This window comes from Acanthopagrus latus, chromosome 5, assembly GCF_904848185.1.
Source record: "Acanthopagrus latus isolate v.2019 chromosome 5, fAcaLat1.1, whole genome shotgun sequence".
Taxonomy (NCBI): domain Eukaryota; kingdom Metazoa; phylum Chordata; class Actinopteri; order Spariformes; family Sparidae; genus Acanthopagrus; species Acanthopagrus latus.
In genome coordinates, this window is record NC_051043.1 from 19,931,833 (window position 1) to 19,949,708 (window position 17,876).

Consider the following 17,876-nt stretch of genomic DNA (forward strand, 5'->3'; position numbering starts at 1 on the left):
TTACATGCTTTCTCAAGTCTTCTGTCCGGGCAAATCTTTTCCCGCAGGTATTGCACGGATGTGCAATACCTGCGGGAAAAGATTTGCTTACCTAACATTTTTTTTATTTTTTTTTTTTTTTACAAACAATAGCAATAGTTTTGTGTTAATAATCCTTTTTCGAAAAACATGACGAAATTCATTTAATGACAGTATTCATGTTTACGTTTGTGCAATATCCCTTTAAAAAATTATGTCAAGTAAATAAATGAAAAATTACTGTAACACTAGCTGTCTCCAGGTTTCTGATGTGATTGAACACGGTTGAGCTAAGACAAATGATACTGAAAGAAATTACTTCTTTTCTTTTCTTTTCTTTTCTTTTCTTTTCTTTTCTTTTCTTTTCTTTTCTTTTGTTACCTCAAAGTATTGTCCTTTTACAGTGTGACCAACCTTCCCACACAGCTGGCACACAGCTGTAGTGTGCAGTAACCAATTAGTACCACAAGATGGCAGTATGACGTAAAAGCGTCTGCTGGAAGCTTTGAGTAACATCATATTGAGTCCGATAGAAACACACAATCGAGGAGCGGAGGACACCGAAAACAGTGCTGTGGTGAAGCTGTCAGTTTTGTTTTTCTGTCTTACAATGGAAACGTCTTCGGGACATTGTTTGAAGAAGTTCGTCAACGAGCGTCTAACAGCTGCTGCCGAGGAAATCTTTGGAATGTTTGAAAAGACTTTATTAGTATACAAAGAGGAAATCCTTCGTCACCGCAGACTGTTGGACGGACTGACGCCTGACACGAAACTTCGGAGCACAGGTGAGTTTTCAAAGCTGGTCTGCTAAAACTTGGATCAGAAATGTCTTTATATTCTCATTCAAGTGACTAAAGTTGATAGCAGAATAGTAATGACAAGGTCAGGAGGACGGAAAGAAGACAACACAGCCTGTCAGGTGATAATACTAGATACAGATGTACTAGCTAACAAGCTAACTTACCTTCATTAGCATTTCAAAACAACATCATCCCGACGTGATGAAATCCGGAGAGATAATGAGTTTGGTGTAACACTGTCTTTATTTGCTTTTAATATTACAGTGTCAAGACCCTTAATCTATAACAGCATACTGTGAAAATTGTTACAAGCAAAAGTCCTATATTCAAAGTATTACTTAAGTAAAATCAGTTAAGTACAGTAAGCTAAATGTTTTAAGGTATTAAAAGTATAATTCTGATTGTGCAGTAAAATGTACCCTGCCAGTGTTCGTTATTGTATCTGATGGTATCTGATTAAATATATAACTGTTTAATTAAGGTGTATATTGTGTTTAGCTTTAGATGATTTACCGGTTTTGACTACTTTATATACCGTTGGGTAGTTTAGATATTTTTTTTTAGATTCGTAACATTGTAAAAGATGTTCAGTGTGGGCACTGTTACTTAATTATTGTTATTATTAATAATTATATTATATACACAGGCCATTAATAGATAAAGATTGTGGATTACAGGTGGAAGAAATAAAACAAGTTTAAAGTTGGCAGTCTCAGTAATTTGCGCATTGTCTGCATGATGCTGGATAATATGTTATGAGACCCTAACACAACAGAGTACTAGTTTTGTATTCTTCCCCTCAGCTCTCCCACAGCCGTCAGTCTGTAAGGAAGAAGTTTTTCTTGACCTGCAGCAGTGTGACTCGGAGAAGAGCGTCGGCCCGGACCAAGAGGACTCCAAACCTCCACTGATTAAAGTGGAAGTGGAGGAAGTCTGCACCGATGAGGACGAACAGGAGACTGAAGTCTATAAGTTGAGACCTGGTTTGGATGGAAGTGACCACAGTGAAAATCTGACTCTACATTTGGATCAGAGTCGGAGTGCACCAGAGGGAGAACCTCAGACCAGCACCAGCACTCCAGATGAGGGGATGCAATCTGACTCAGAAAGTAAGGAAAGAAAGAGCTCTGTAGACACAGATCCAGAGAGGGACAACGACCAGCATGCCAGAACAGGCGGGGCGCAGTGCGTGTGCACCATCTGCGGGAAAAGTTTCAAAATAAGGAAATACCTACAAATACATAGGAAAATTCACACAGGCGTGAAGCCTCACAGCTGCAAGTACTGCGGGAGGGAGTTTGTGTGTGGCTCATCTTTGAAGAGGCATCTGCGAGTGCACACAGGGGAGAAGCCTTATGAATGTCGTCTGTGTGGGAAAAGATTTCGTGTCAGCACAACGTTGAGAGTCCACTACAGAATCCACACGGGTGAAAAGCCTTTTAAATGCGAAACTTGCGAGAGAGAGTTCACCACCAGCTCAAACCTGAAGCAGCACATGGCTCTACACTCTTAAGTTGGCTTGAATAGATGTCATGTTGGAAATTCTAATAAATGTTCTATTCAAAAATGTTTATTAGGTATTGTTAAAGATTAATAAACATTGAGTGTCCTTAAAAAGCTTGAGTTAGTTTGACACACAATCATTAAGTGTCCAATTAGACTTGTTAAATAAATGTGCTAATATTCTTTGAGTTTATAAGATGAAATAAAGATAAAAGCTTTGAGGATTGAGCAGTATTTTCAACTACATGTAACCATTCCATGTAACTTGACCTAATTTCTATCTATCTAAATCCATCTAATTTTGTAAAAATGCATTTTGCCAATGTTAGATGTTTGGTTTCAAGCCTGTAACAGTACAGAAATCTGCAGAAAATAAATTAGCAGCTGTTTTGATAATTAATCAATGAAGTCACTTTTAAAGCATAATTACAGAACAGTAGCTGGAACCATTTTATCCATTGTTAGGATTTGTTTCTTGGAGGACATGACAAAAAATGTTAAGTTGATCTGGTATCATTAGACTTGTTTACATTTTATACATTACATGTGCTATATGTAAAAAATAAGTATTAATCAAAAAAGGCTCTTATATATAAAGTTCACTAAAAATGTCATATGTGACAAATCTGTCTTTATCTCCTTGATTAAAGAAAACTAGACATCTTTGTGGTTTTCTGAGGATTAAGCTGTGTGTTCTGGGGGATTCATGACTTATTGCTAACGTCCTCTCTATGGCTCTCCTGTGGAGAGATATTTGAAATAATTAAAAAAAAAATGTAAATCTACGTTTTCTTTAAATATTGATTTTCCTTTTATCTGTTAAATAAAGGCAGTTGATAACACTATAATGCACGTTTTTTGTGAGTATTTGTAATATCTGTCCTATTTTTGTCATCTTTCCCCCCTCATGTGGTCTTGGTGTGGACTTGACATTTTGCTGCCACAGAGGAAACTTCAACAGAGAGCGACGCGTTGCCTTTAAATCGGTGTAACATCATATAGAGTCCGGCGGAAGTAAGTGTCGGTTACAGTATCAGGGACGCACCTGGGGCGTTGAAGGGAAAAAAAGTCGAATGATCTGAAGTATCTGGAGTTATTTCCTCAAAATGTCTTCCGTGCAGGGTCTCAGAAAGTTTGTAAATGAGCGACTAACTGCTGCAACTGAGGAAATATTAGAAGTCTTTGAAAAAACTGTGAAAGTGTACGAGGAGGAGATCAACCGTCAGCGCAAACTGCTTGATACCCTCTTGAAGCCAGAGATAAAACTGCACAGGATAGGTTTGTTTTAATGCTCTACAAATCAAAAGCAGGGGAGGGTTACATTAAATATAAATGTTCAGCTTTCTGTTATTCAACGCTACCATTTAAAGTGCATACGCTAATGTTTACGGTTGTAGGAGCAGCATATCACCAGAGTAACTGGTAACTGCTGCTAACTGTAGCAGACGGTAGCTAGTAAGCTCAGTTAACCGTGCAGCTAGCGGTTAGCTGCACACTGACCGGACTGGGAGCTTGGAGCAGAGGAGGATTGTTGGCGTTTTTATTATTGGACCGTCACCTCTTTAGGTAGCCTGTGACGTCGGTAGGCTAGTTGGTTGGCAAGCTAGTTAACATGCTGACTTCAATAGATAAGTTACCCCTGTACCACAATACAAAGATGTCCTTGAAATAATGTCAAAACTTTAATGTGGGCCATGTCATGGTGTTTTTACACCGTGGCATTGCTATGTTGACATATTCAGCAGATCGGAGTACTGTCTCCCATGTATGTAGCTATGGATTGAAGCTTCCTTAAACTCACAACTCACAAGTGCTTCTCCTGTCCCTCTTTTCAGAGATATCACAGCCTGTCTGTATTGACAAGGCTCTCGATGGCCAGCAGCTCTGTGTTCAGGAGAGGAACATCAGTCTGGACCACGAGGACCCAGAGCCTCCACAGATTAAAGAGGAACAGGAGGAGCAGCTTGTACTGAAGCAGGAGAGTGATTTGTTTAAGTTTAGGCCTACCTGTGAGGGAAGTGATCACAGTGAAGAACAAATCCTGCATTTGTTACCACTGCCACTGACCAACATCCCAGTTGAAGCAATAAAATCTGAATCTGACGCAGCGGGCTCATGTCTTTCAGAACCTAACTGTGACCACCACCTTTCTGACAACTCTGAGAGAGTGACGAGCCAAGACCCTGGAAGAGGAAACCAAGAGAATGCAAGTAGTGATCAGAAAACCGAAAACAAACCTTTCAAATGTGTCCTTTGCCCTGAGGAGTTTAATGAATATTTGATGCTAGGAGATCACATACAGACCCACAGTGATGTGAAGCCTTTCAAATGTGACACTTGTGGGAAAGAATTTGCCCTGAAGACACGGCTGAAGACGCACATGATTGGTCACACCGGGTTTAAGCCCTTCATTTGTGAAGTTTGTGGAAAGGAATTCTGCTCGAAGTCAAACTGTGTCAGTCACTTGAAAACTCACACAGGCGAGAAGTCCCACTCTTGCATCACCTGCGGGAAAAAGTTCCGCCGCAGCTCAGATCTGACGAGGCACATCCAGATTCACACAGGAGAGAAGCCGTACAGCTGCGTCCACTGTGGGAAGCGGTTTGCTCGCTTTTCAACTCTCACCCTTCACGTCCGAGTGCATACGGGGGAGAAACCTTACCAGTGTAATTGGTGTGGGAAAAAGTTTGCATCCAGGACAGGTTTGAGAATACACAGCCAACTGCATTCAGGGGAGCCCTTTGTTTGTGAAGTTTGTGGAAAGGAATTCTACACGAAGTCAAACTGTGTCAGTCACATGAAAACTCACACAGGTGAGAAGTCCCACTCTTGCGTCACCTGCGGGAAAAAGTTCCACCGCAGTTCAGATCTGAAGCGGCACATCCAGACTCACACAGGAGAGAAGCCGTACAGCTGCGTCCACTGTGGGAAGCGGTTTGCTCGCTTTTCAACGCTCACCCTTCACGTCCGGAGTGCACACAGGGGAGAAACCTTACCAGTGTAGTTGGTGTGGGGAAAAAAAAGTTTGCATACACACATCAAATTCTATACAGGGGAGCTGTTTGTATGCAAAATTTGTGGGAGGAATTTTGATTAGCATGACAAATTGAAATTACACAGTTGGATCCATACAGGGGAGAAACAACAGAGCTGACATTTAATTTTTGAAATGTCACAGGAAAAAAAACCAAACTTTTGTAAGATTACATTGTTTGGATTCACCTCGAACAGCCATGTTGGACACGTTGCAGAAAGTTTCTTTAATGTGAGGATTTTTCTGTTTTATTTCTGTCCTTTACTCTACTTTGCATCATCATGAATTGAATACCTTGAATGTTGACCTCGTTGTTGGATATGAGAAGTTGAAGATGTCGTTTTGGGCTCTGACCGTTGGTCGAACATTTTTCACTATTTGACAGGCTAAAAGAGTAATTAGTGCATAAAAACTCTAATCTCCTGTTGGATTTATTGTTGCATAGCTTTTTAAATTCAATTTGTTTATACAGGATCAGATCAGTTTTGTGTGACTGTTATTGATTGACTGATCGCTGTTTAGATAATATTACACTAGGTTTTTTTTCTGTTCACATGGAAAACACTTTTTGGGAAGTACTTTGTATTTTAGCTTGTTGAATGCTGTATTTGTTTGTACTGCAAACTTGAAAGATATTCTGTCATTTTGATATTGTGGCTAATAAGTTTACATTTACTATTTGCATATACCAGTCAATTCTGTTTATCGCTGTGTTACTGTATTTATACAGTATATTTACAGTATAGTTATATCCAATTCTCATCTATTGAATTCCATAAAAATACATTTCTTTATCTATCTACATATTTCTGTAGACTTGGGAGACACTATAATTCCAATTTATGCTTTATTTAAAAAAACAACAAAAAAACATTGACGATAACACATAAATAGATAACAGACTGTTAGCATGTAGCTTTGTATACACTTGAAATTTCACACCAGAGCAGTAGATGACAGTCGAATGGAAGATGTGGAGAGACTTGATTAAAAATCAAGAGTAGAGGGGAGTAGAGGATCTTGACAATGGATGAAAGAGGAGAGGGTTTTAAATTATTTTCTGTGTGACGCAAGTGCACAGTGATTAGAGGCATGAAAACAGTGGGCCATGTTTTAAGATTTTTTTTCTTAGTCTAATGAATATATTTAGATAATTATCATATAAACAAATGTTTTGAGTATGTATAGCCTTTAAGTTCGTTATTATTTTGTTCAGTTGTTTTCTTTCTTTCTTTCTTTCTTTCTTTCTTTCTTTCTTTCTTTCTTTCTTTCTTTCTTTCTTTCTTTCTTTCTTTCTTTCTTTCTTTCTTTCTTCGTGTTTTGTAGACACATTAGTGTGTTGGCCATGAGTCCACATTCCAGATCACTGGGGGGCGATAGTGAGCCTGGAAGCTGTTAGGCAACCACCAATAAAATCTGAAGAAGAAGATCAACAAGCAAGGAACAAGCCCAAGAAGAAGAAGTAGAAGAAGAACTTTTCATGCGGAAGTAAACAGAGAACTGGCAAGTCCAGTTTTCGTTAATACCCTGCTAAGAGTTTTGCGTGAAGAAGTGTCTCACTCTCAGTTCAACAATGGCTTTAGTTCCGAGTATGAGACAGTTTGTCTGTGATCGACTGACCGCCGCTGCTCAAGAAATACTGGGAGTCTTTGAGAAGAAGTTGGAAAACTACGAGGCAGAAATCGCTCGTCAACGCAGACTGTTGGACTCTGTTTTTACCCCAGAGATAAAGTTACACCGGACAGGTTGGGAAAATTCATCTGTCTTTCTTATAGAATCCAGCTCTGTGTTAAATAGTCGTAGGTATTGTTCAAGTCATGTTTTAGTTTTCAACTATGTCGAGCCTCAACTTGCAGACAGACCAGTCTGACAGGTGTAACGTAAACAGACAATTACATCGGAGAGGATAACTTGATGAGTGGGCTCAGCATGTTGCTAAAAAATATGTGGAAATATACGCATTCATGTGTCCACACTGTTGGTGACAATGCACTGTATTGCACTCACTACTGTCACAAAGCGCGTTAAACACGTGAAGCCTCGTTACATGCGGAAGTCGCCACAATACTTCGGTCCTGTCACCTGGGGGTCATTAAAAACTTGACAATAATTGACAGATCGTTAATATTGCCAGAAGGCTAAGCTCGGCCATTGGTTGTTTTTAGAGACAACAAGCAGCTGCTGAAACTAACCAGTGGTTAAATGTAACTAAGTACATTTGCTAAAGTACTGTACTGTTTGTAATGTCCAGCCACCTGCTTTAAACGAATAGGGGGCAGTATTTCCACTTTGTCTCAAGGTTTAGTTCAAACCCTTTTTTTGCATTTCTCTTGTAAATTTGTTTCTTTGCAAATTCATCATTGCGTGTTGGTAAAATACCTAAATAATTACTTCGATCTATATGTTTAGTTACCCATATATCCACCAGTGCTCTGTCGTTGCACAATCAATTGAGAACAACTCATTCTATTTGTGTAACAAAGACAGGTATGTGTAAGGAGATATACTAAAAAACCACCACACAAAAGCCTTTCCAAATGGTTGTAATGTTTCATTTCAGTTATTGTCATCGCAAAAAGCCTTTAGGATTTTTTATTTTTTTTGGCTTGTTGATGGCACAAGCTGCATGTTAGAATAAAGGGCAGGGTGGTAATTCATCATTGGGGGTGACTGGACGGGATTTCTACCTCTAAAAAGACTTTAGGTACATGTTGGCTGCTTAGCAGTGGATATCTCTGCAGTGCAGTACAAAGACATCTTGGAAATAACGCCAGAAGTGCTACTTCTTTACACTCTGTTGATAGTGTTAGTTCATTTGTTGAATGTTAATGTTAACCAAAATAGTGTATCTTTATGTACAATTTTGAGGAGCTGTCACTCAAATATTTTTATGTTATGCAGCTAAAGATTTGTACCCCACTTCATCTTGGATGTAAATATTGCACTTTTTACTGCACTACATTTGTCCCACAGCTTAAGTTACTTTTATTAGATAAAAAAATCATACTGGTTCAGTCCAGTAAAAATGATCTATCTCAAAATTCGGTGATTTCAAATTTTATTATTTCAAATTGATTATTTTATTTAACATGTGATGACTTTATAGAAAACGATCCATTGCAGATTAAATAACCCAACAGTATTTCGCTCAGATCTAAACATCTAGAGCGTTAACATACAACATACACATTAACACAGCAGGAATATAAAACAAAAACCTTAATGTTCAATAATAAAATACTGACTGACAAATATTGACATTTTTACTGCACAATGAGTACTTTTACTTATGATATATTTCAGAGACATTAATCTGACATACTTCCATAGTTTGACTTCAGAAATGTTTTGACTGCCTAACTCTTACTTTTGGTGGTGTACTTTCACAGTGTGGTTTTGCTACTTTTATTCAAGTAAATAATCAGAATACTTCTTCCAGTACTAGTAACTTAACTAGCATTAAGGACATTTACTCAAATATTGTACTTGAATACAATTTTGATGAATTTGTACTTTCCCTGATATAAATATTGACACTGTGACTCTTAAACCTTCTGGATAGTGATCACTTACAATAAGGTCCAGTTGGGGGCATGTTACAGTTGTTTTTGAGTTGTTGGTACTCAAATACATCAAAGTTCTCCCCTTGCTTTGTCAGTCCTTGAGAGGCGACTACTGTTGTGTGTTTAATTATCACTAGTCATCATAGACTTTCTTAATCACAAATGTTGAATACAGGCCTGTTAATGTGCAGCATTTCATCATTGCCCCATTTCTTTGTCCTTCCCTTTAGAGCTTGCACAGTTATCTGTCAATAAGGAGGGGGCGGCCCTTCGGAACAGGCAGCAGACTGGCTCCAGTTCGGTCCCACCAGATCCTCCATGTATCAAAGAGGAACACGAGGAAATGTGTGTCAGTCAGGAACAACAGCAGCTTGCACAGCAACAGGACGCCAAAGCTTCTAAGTTGACTCCAGCTTGTGAGGAAAGTGTCCACAGTGGTCAATCTCAGAATTTGGACAAAGACGAGTCAAATAAAGATCCTCCATCCACCAACTCAAATAAAGATATATTATCTGGATCTGACTGGGAGAGTTCTGTGGTATCAGCAACAGACGGTGACAGTGTCACTGACAACTCTCAAGTAGCTGAGAGCCAAGATCAACAGATAACTTGCACCCATGGGAGTGCAACACCAAGTGCACACAATGAGTCAACAGCACACAAGACAAGCGATGACGAAAACACATCAGCTACAAGTATGGAGCACACATCAGATAACCAAAGCAATGATATGAGCACAACATCAGCTACAGGTACTGAGCCAACGTCAAATGAAAAATGTAATGATAAGACCACAGCATCAACAAGTGACACTGAGCTTCCACCAAGTGAGAGCGATAATGATGACACCCCACCATTAGAAGGTAATAGTGAGTCAACACCAAATGAGACAGGCCAAGATGACAGCACAACATGGGCTACAAGTACTGAGCAAACGCTTAATGAGAAATGTAACAATGACAACACAGCATCAATCAGTAGTACAGTGATTACACCAAATGAGATCACAACATCAATCACAAATACTGAGGCAACACCACAGAGGAAACCAGATAATCAAAAAACATCATCAGCAAAAAAGACAACATCACCTACACGCACTGAGTCAGCGCCAAAGAAAAAAGGTGACTCAACATCGAAAGGAAATAATGAAAGAACACCAAATAAGAAACAAAGCGATGAGAAGGCATCAACTAAAAGTAGTGATTCAGCAACACATAGAAAACCCAATGATGGGAGATTAGCATCAACTTCGAGTACTAAACCAGCACCAAAACAACTCAGTGGTGGTAAAACAACTTCTACTGGAAGTATCGAGCCAACACCAGATAAGGATTGTTATCGCGAGAATTTATCAGCTATACCACAAGAGAAGGGTAATGAGACAACCACAGCCCCAGATGAAGGCACTGAACTCACATCAGATGAGACATATAATGATGAGAACCCAACATCAGAAGAGAATAGTGAACCAATTAAGAAACGTAACAATGAGAAGACAACATCTGCTAAAAGTACTGATCCAACAACAAAAGGAAAACCCAATGACGGGAAAGCAAAATTAACCTCAAGTTCCAAACCAGCCCCAAACAAGAGCAACGATGGAAGCTCCACATCAACCAGAAGTGATGAGTTGACACCAAATGAGAAACCTAAAACTGGCAATACAGTGTCTACAAGCAGCAAGGGGTTGACAACTCGTAGGAGACTTAAGGAAGGGAGTGAAACATCAGTTGGAAGTAGTGAATCAACACCAATAAAGAAAAGTAAGGATGAAAATACATCAACCAGAAATACAGAGCAAAAGCAAAGTAAGGAACGTAACAATGAGAGCACAGCGTCAAATCGAAGAACTACAGCACCAGCAAACAAGAACAATGGGGACTCCTCAGGTAGTAGTGGTAACGAGGGTCATGGTGACAACCCTTACAAGTGCGAAAGGTGTGGTAAAGTGATGAGTAATTTCAAAAACTACAAATTTCATATGAAATCCCACACTGTTGAAAAGACTTACAAATGTGACACTTGTGGGAAAATGTTCAGGGAGAGTTGGGATTTGAATAAACATCTGGTGGTTCACTCTGTCGACAAGCCTTTCAAATGCAAGGTCTGTGGAAACGGGTTCAACCGCCGGTATAATCTGGATCTGCATGCAAGGGTTCACACTGGCGAAAAGCCATTCAAATGTGACGTCTGTGATAAAAGCTTCAGCTCATTGGTGAACATGAAGAAGCACACCAGAATTCACACAGGTGAGAAGCCATACAGCTGCAGCGACTGCGGGAAGGAATTTGCAGATTCTTCGGCTTTCAGAAATCACCAACGAGTTCATTCGGGGGAAAAGCCCTTCAAGTGTTCCTATTGCAAGAGAAAGTTTGCTACCGGTACGACTTTGAAAAGGCACACCAGAACGCACACGGGTGAAAAGCCATATAAGTGCACTGTGTGTGACAAGTCGTTTGGGCATAGAACAGACCTGAAAGGACACATGAGGTTGCATACTGGGGAGAAGCCTTACAAATGCAGCACTTGTGGAGAACAGTTCTCCACCTGGTTAAAACACAGCAAACACAAGAGAAAGCACACAAGCGAAGCACAAAACCCCAATACTTCTGATAAAGATGCATGAATTGCATTACAGTAGAATTTCTGCTGGTATTTTGAGGTTTTATTTAAAAGAGTATTCCCCCAATTAAGCATTGCACTCTCAAAACATTTTTGGACAGAAACAGTCTTCCTTATTCAAGTCCTTCTTCCTTGTTGAAATCTGGTGCCTACATTACCCACAATGCTACACAAACACTGACCAGTCAGCAATACAGTTGTGTTCTGCTTATAATGTAGCCTTGGGGCTACAGACATTGGGCAAGGTCACTTCTTTCTAACTCCAAATCTTTTATATACTGTATATATGCACTGTATACATTTTTCAACTGACTGCCGCTGACTGGATGTCACTTGAGACATATCAGACTTTACACAGCTCCCCCTGAGGCCAAATTAAACTTTTTCACATATAGTATGGAATAATATTCTTTACGACCTGTAAACAGACATTGATGTAAGGGTTAGGGTTAGTTAGGGTCGTGGAGTTAACTTACACATTTTAATTTTCCGTTTTCTGTTATGTACTTTAAGGTCTTTATCGTATATAAATTAATCAGGCCTCGTGTTTTGAGCTTGGTGAATTTGCCTGCTGGCTTTGCTCTCATTGGGCCGTCCAGGTCTTAAAAATGGAGCCGCATTTATAAACTCAAAGGGGCAGCATTGGTGACGGTTTGCTGCTTCAGATATGAAATACAGTCCGGGAAGGGTGGTTTGAGTGATGGATCTATATGCTAGCACTGCACAAAGCATTAGAATATCAAACTGACAATCATTTTTGTAGAAAAATGGTAGATTGATACGGTTCTTGCTTCAAAGTTGTGTGCTAGTATTTATTAGACTGGCCGGAGTGGTCATTTGCTGGATTAACTTGCACTGTGTCGCAGCAAAAGCCCATCTAGCTTTAACTTTTATGTTGGACGCTTTGTTGTTGTTGTTTTCTCTCTTGAGTTGTCTTCATGAAATGAATGAGCAGTCTGCACATTACCTTGTAGCACTAATGTCAGTCAGCCTTAGTTCTGGAAACAGCCTTAATTCTGGCACCGTCACATGATGACTCAAAGTTAATATGTAATGTATGTATGTAATAACAAAATGTGCAGTATTTCAGGGTCGAGAAAAACCTGATTGACAGGAATGTTGTTTAGATACAGGGTGATCTGACTGGGGCAGAGGCACTCTTGGATCATATCTTCTGAGGCTAGTTTTAAGTGTGATGGTACAAATGTATATGCATGTCAAAATCAGTTTGTAATCCCACATTTTGGGCCTTGCTATGTTTCATGACAGTAACATACGCAGAAAATGGCTGTTTTTATCTGCTGTATCATTGTTTGAATCAGCAATAATGTTATTTATTGTATTAGGGGAAGAAACAGCATCTTTGTTGTCTGAATGCCTTAATGCCTTATCCTCTTGGTAATGTGTTTTTAAAAGTGCAGCTTTTAATCTACAGCACAATTGTTCTGTAAAACCCACAAAAAATAATGTATTATGAATGATTTACTCATTCAGTCTTGAATAAACCAAAGTTTGCCTTTTTCATAAAAAGGTGTGGTTGTTATGTTGCTTGCAATTTACATTTTGGGCAGCTGATGGACAGACACAGAGGCCTATGATGTGAGGCACTTGAAATGGCTAGTAGATGAGCACTGCTCTCTCTTGATTTCAGTAAGGTACAGTTAGAAACTTTTGCTAAGATGAGTGATGAAACGAAAACATTGTGTCTCTTAATTGCAGCTTAATTAATCATTTGGATATTTGCAAATTCAGTGTTTATTTTCAATAAGTTTCATGTCATGTGACCCAGTGACTCCAAACTGATGCTGAGTTGTATTACTAAATGGAACAAATAAGACACACTCCTTTTTTATTGTATTTTGCTGCTTTTATTTTATATGAATATTAATTATGAATTATGCTGCTGGGTGTCTCAGGAGTGAATGTCCAATATCTAACCTTAAACTAACTTCACCTCGTGTTTAAATTTTATTTATTTTATTTCTTGATCTATTCACAGGTGTGAATATTTATTTATTAATATATATTACTTAATCTGGCCGTTCTGCGTGTGTTTGTATTGTTTTATGCAATGCAAATTCTTATTCCTACAAGAATTTTACAATTTATTGTAAATAAAGTTTTTTTAGGGAAAAAAAGAACATGGGCCACTTACGTCACAGTCTGGGGGGCGGGGTTGTCGTGACCCACCGGAACATAAACAGTGTTTGCCCAGCCCGCAGAGTGTGTAGCCTGGCCCACTTGAAAAAGAACAACAGACTTTCACAATGGAGGAGAAATGGAAGAAATGGTCTTTGGAGGAGACGAACTGTCTCCTCGCACTGTGGTCCTCACCTGAAGTCCAGAGCAAACTAGTCGGAGCGACGAGAACAAAACCCGCGTACGAGCAGATACAACACGGGTTGTCTACAGCGGGGTACAACAGGAGCTTCGACCAGATCGTCAACAGACTCAAGAAACTGAAAACTGAGTACAGGGAACTAAAGAAAAACCAAAGCGGCAGTGAGCAGCCACAGAGTAATCCTTATTTCGAAGTACTCGACTCGGTCCTCGGCGATAGACCTGCATGTCAACTCGACGAGGCCTTGAACTCATCAGCAGCGATTGTTAAGGTGATAGTGGATGATAAGGTGTTGCAAACCTTCAGTGTTCCTGGTAAGTTAGCTCCCACACAGACCGTAAACAATAACTGAAGTGATAGTGCTGCGTGTATTTACTTCCTTATTTTACCTACTATTTTAGTCAGACTACTTGTACTACTATACTCTCACAGCAGTTAAAAACGGAGTCATATGTTAGACATAACATGATATAGACATAAAACATAGACATAAAAGGTTTTGTTATGGAATATTTCTTTTGTAAAACCCACACGGTACTTCATGGGGCTAAACATCTTCATTGTTCCCTGTTTTGTCCATTCAGAGCTCCCACAATATGTCTGTAAGAAGGAGGAAGAAGATGAGGAGGAGGAGGGGAAGGATGTTGTTTTTGACCAGCAGCTCTGTAAGCAGGAAAGGAACTCCAGTCTGGACCAAGAGGACTCCAAGCCTCCACAGATTAAAGAGGAACAGGAGGAACTCTGCACCAGTCAGGAAGGAGAGCAGCTGCAACTGAAGCAGGAGACTGATACCTTTATTTTGACTCCTGCGTGTGATCAAACTGAATTCAAAGATCAGTCTCTGCTTTTAGTTCCTGAACAAACTCTGCAAGGTGCAGCAGAGGAAGATCCTCTTGACAAAATCCAGATTGAAAGTGTCACATCGGAAACTGACACGCACCACGTAGCAGATAACCAGAATCACAGGGGAGAAACTAAAGAAATGTCAGCACCAACAACAAATACTGTGCCAGAACCAAAGAAGGACCAACAACAAATTAAGACTCCCAAAGAAAAACCCTATAAGTGCTGCTTCTGTGAGAAAACATTTGCTCAGTCCGGTGAGCTAACTAAACACAGGAGAACTCATACGGGTGAGAAGCCATATGTCTGCAGCACCTGCGGGAAAACATTCATCTGTGGCGCAAATATGAAGAGGCACATGAGGACTCACACAGGTGACAAGCCTCACGTCTGCAGCTACTGCAGTAAAGCGTTTCTTTTCTTAAAAAACTTGAAAGTTCACATGAGAATCCACACTGGGGAAAAGCCTTATAAATGCAGCTACTGTGAAAGGACCTTCATCCATCACTCTATCCTAAAACGGCACATAAAAACTCACACTGGAGAAAAGCCCTTCGAATGCCGCTTATGTGAGAAAACGTTCGCCCAGGTGGCTGAGGTAACTAAACACATGAGGACTCACACGGGCGAGAAGCCGTATGTTTGCGTCACCTGTGGGAAAAGTTTCAGCTGTGGCGCCAATTTGAATAGGCACATAAGGATTCACACTGGTGAGACGCCCTATACCTGCAGCGACTGTGGGAAGGAGTTTAAAGATTCCTCGTCATTGAAGAATCACTTTCGAATGCACACAGGGGAGAAGCCGTATGAATGCCCTGCTTGTGGGAAGAGATTCCCAATCAGTTCAGCGTTGGCTAAGCACATTAGAATCCACACAGGTGATAGGCCTTACAAGTGTGACACCTGTGGAGTTGGTTACATCCAAAAAACAGAACTGAGAGCGCATATTATGATCCATACAGGTGAGAGACCATTCAAATGCAATGTGTGTGGAGACGGCTTCAGAAGGAAGACAACGCTGAAGAATCACATGAAAGTCCACAAGGGTGTTTTACCAAGTAGCAGTTCTTTAAATGATGTACCTGTGCATGACATGAAAAAGTAATCAAATGGAGGAAAAAAAAGAAAGAAAAAGACTTCTTTGTAGATTTTGTTTAATGTTTTCACCTCACAGCCTTGTTCCTAAACATAACCCCAATGAACTGAATGCCCTTGTAGGTTTTCTTCGGTGGTTTCAAGACATTGCTCTCTGACCATGCCTCATGCTACAGGCCTCTGATCCATACAGATAGGTGTGATGTAGATGCATAAACAATGACACGAAATGTGATGATATAACTGAAATGACACCCCTGGTGGAAATGGATCTACAGATTCAGAGTTCTATGGGTGCACCCAGAGTCATCTGCTGTCTGGGATAAAACTACATTTTTAACAGCCATTCTTTATTTGTACAACATAGTAAAACAGATGCTCTGGATTAAACCAGAGATTAAACCACCTCTGAAGGAGCAGCAACTCCAGATATGAGCCCTGGTCAAGGGCACTGACTGGAGAATTAAGCTGGTGTGGATATTTTGAAGGTGGGGGTAACCAGAGTACCTGCAGGAAACCCACACACGCATGGGGAGGACACCAAACTCTGCAGAGCACCACTGTGCTCATGGTCCTATTCTGCCATCATGTGGTTGTTCATTTATTTGCACTATTTATTTGTTGTATTTTTAAGCAGGCACATGTTTGTGTATTTAAATACTCATTGTGAATACTAGCGTAGGTAAGAAAGGCTGGTGAGCAAAGATGGGTCATTCCACATGTTCCATTGCTCTATTTTGATTTGTTGTTCAAACTGGTAGACTTTTAAACACATTTTAAAGCTCTATTTATAGCTATAATTTAATTATCGGTGATATCTATAATGTCTAATATCCCATTATCAGGCTGATAAATTTTCTGTCTGATATGTAACTACTCAAAATTAGTTAAGCATATCGGGATATGGGTTCAGATGTGCATGTGCATGCAATAAAGGTCAAATGAAATGTGCTGCATTATTTTTGGGGATAAAAATATTCACAAAATAGAAAATAAAAATTCTGATGTGTCACAGATTAAATAATTGAGTGAAAAATATCTCAATACTCCTAACAAATTCTGAGTAGTGTATCATGCATTCGTGGTAAATACATGTCTAGGTTGCCAAGTGCAGCTGTTAGCTACCCCTGCACAGTATTTCCATTGGTATCTGATGTGAATTCATTTAATGGCCTGACCTTTTTTTGCTCCTGTGTGTGTCTGGAAGGTGTATTATGATGCTTTCATGCAGCACTTGGATTTAATGTGTCTTTCCATTTAGATTATGTTTAAAATAAATGAGACTATGATTAACGTAGAGCATGAGCATTTGAATTATATTTTTAGATAGAAAGTTTGACACCAAACCTTGTGTGCAATGTTGACCTCATCACATTTTGTGATTGTGAGGGAGAAACTATTGACCATGTCCTTACCGATTGTTTCCATATTACTGACTTTTGGCTGGATTTACATAAAAACCTTTTAGAAATGCTTGAAAAATATGTCACTCTAACAAAGGTAGATATTTTACTCCTTTGAACAAGTCCAACTTCTCCCCAGAAGACATTTACATAATTGATCTGATTATTATTTTAGCAAAATACTACATTGATGAAATGAAATGGCTTGAAAGATTGTCCTCCTCTCATGCCTTTAAAGTTACAGATTTGAAATCATTTAATAATAATGGATTGGACTTGTATGGCGCTTTTCTAGATACTCAAAGCACTCTTACAGGGTTCCAGGTTCCATTCATTCACACACAGTCATACTGGTGGTGGTAACTACAATAGTAGCCACAGCTGCCCTGGGGCAGACTGACAGAAGCGGGGCTGCCATTCAGCGCCAATGGCCCCTCTGACCACCACCTCAAACATACAGCAGTCACACACATTCACATGAGGCAAGATGGGTGAAGTGTCTTGCAAGGACACAACGACCATGACACAAGTGGCCGGATGGGGACTGGTGAGACACCTTACACCTGCAGCGACTGTTGGAAGGGGTTTAAAAATTCCACATCCATTGAAGGATCACTTTCGGGTGCATACAGGGGAGAGACCATATGAATG

At 39.8% G+C, this 17,876-nt stretch overlaps 3 protein-coding genes across 8 annotated transcripts; all 3 read left to right on the plus strand.

Annotated features, from left to right (window-relative positions):
• The first annotated feature begins 561 nt into the window (after positions 1-561).
• LOC119018995 (gastrula zinc finger protein XlCGF42.1-like) lies at positions 562-3,169 on the plus strand. Its single transcript, XM_037097121.1, has 2 exons — positions 562-803; positions 1,622-3,169. The coding sequence occupies exons 1-2, from the start codon at positions 629-631 to the stop codon at positions 2,329-2,331; spliced, it is 885 nt and encodes a 294-aa protein (XP_036953016.1). The 5' UTR covers positions 562-628; the 3' UTR covers positions 2,332-3,169.
• A 172-nt stretch (positions 3,170-3,341) lies between these two features.
• LOC119018989 (gastrula zinc finger protein XlCGF8.2DB-like) lies at positions 3,342-13,051 on the plus strand. Of its 6 annotated transcripts, none has more exons than XM_037097110.1 (4): positions 3,342-3,599; positions 4,157-5,586; positions 6,682-7,100; positions 9,149-9,435. In XM_037097110.1, exons 1-2 carry the CDS (start codon positions 3,428-3,430, stop codon positions 5,323-5,325), a joined length of 1,341 nt encoding a protein of 446 aa, XP_036953005.1. In that variant the 5' UTR covers positions 3,342-3,427; the 3' UTR covers positions 5,326-5,586; positions 6,682-7,100; positions 9,149-9,435. The 6 variants fall into 6 exon arrangements, with proteins under 6 accessions (XP_036953005.1, XP_036953006.1, XP_036953007.1 ...); XM_037097111.1 differs by having other exon boundaries at positions 4,157-5,134; XM_037097112.1 differs by having other exon boundaries at positions 4,157-4,527.
• Positions 13,052-13,724: 673 nt separating this feature from the next.
• On the plus strand, positions 13,725-17,407 carry LOC119018992 (zinc finger protein 79-like). The gene is made up of 2 exons (XM_037097118.1): positions 13,725-14,198; positions 14,469-17,407. Exons 1-2 carry the CDS (start codon positions 13,811-13,813, stop codon positions 15,830-15,832), a joined length of 1,752 nt encoding a protein of 583 aa, XP_036953013.1. The 5' UTR covers positions 13,725-13,810; the 3' UTR covers positions 15,833-17,407.
• The last annotated feature ends 469 nt before the right edge of the window (positions 17,408-17,876 follow it).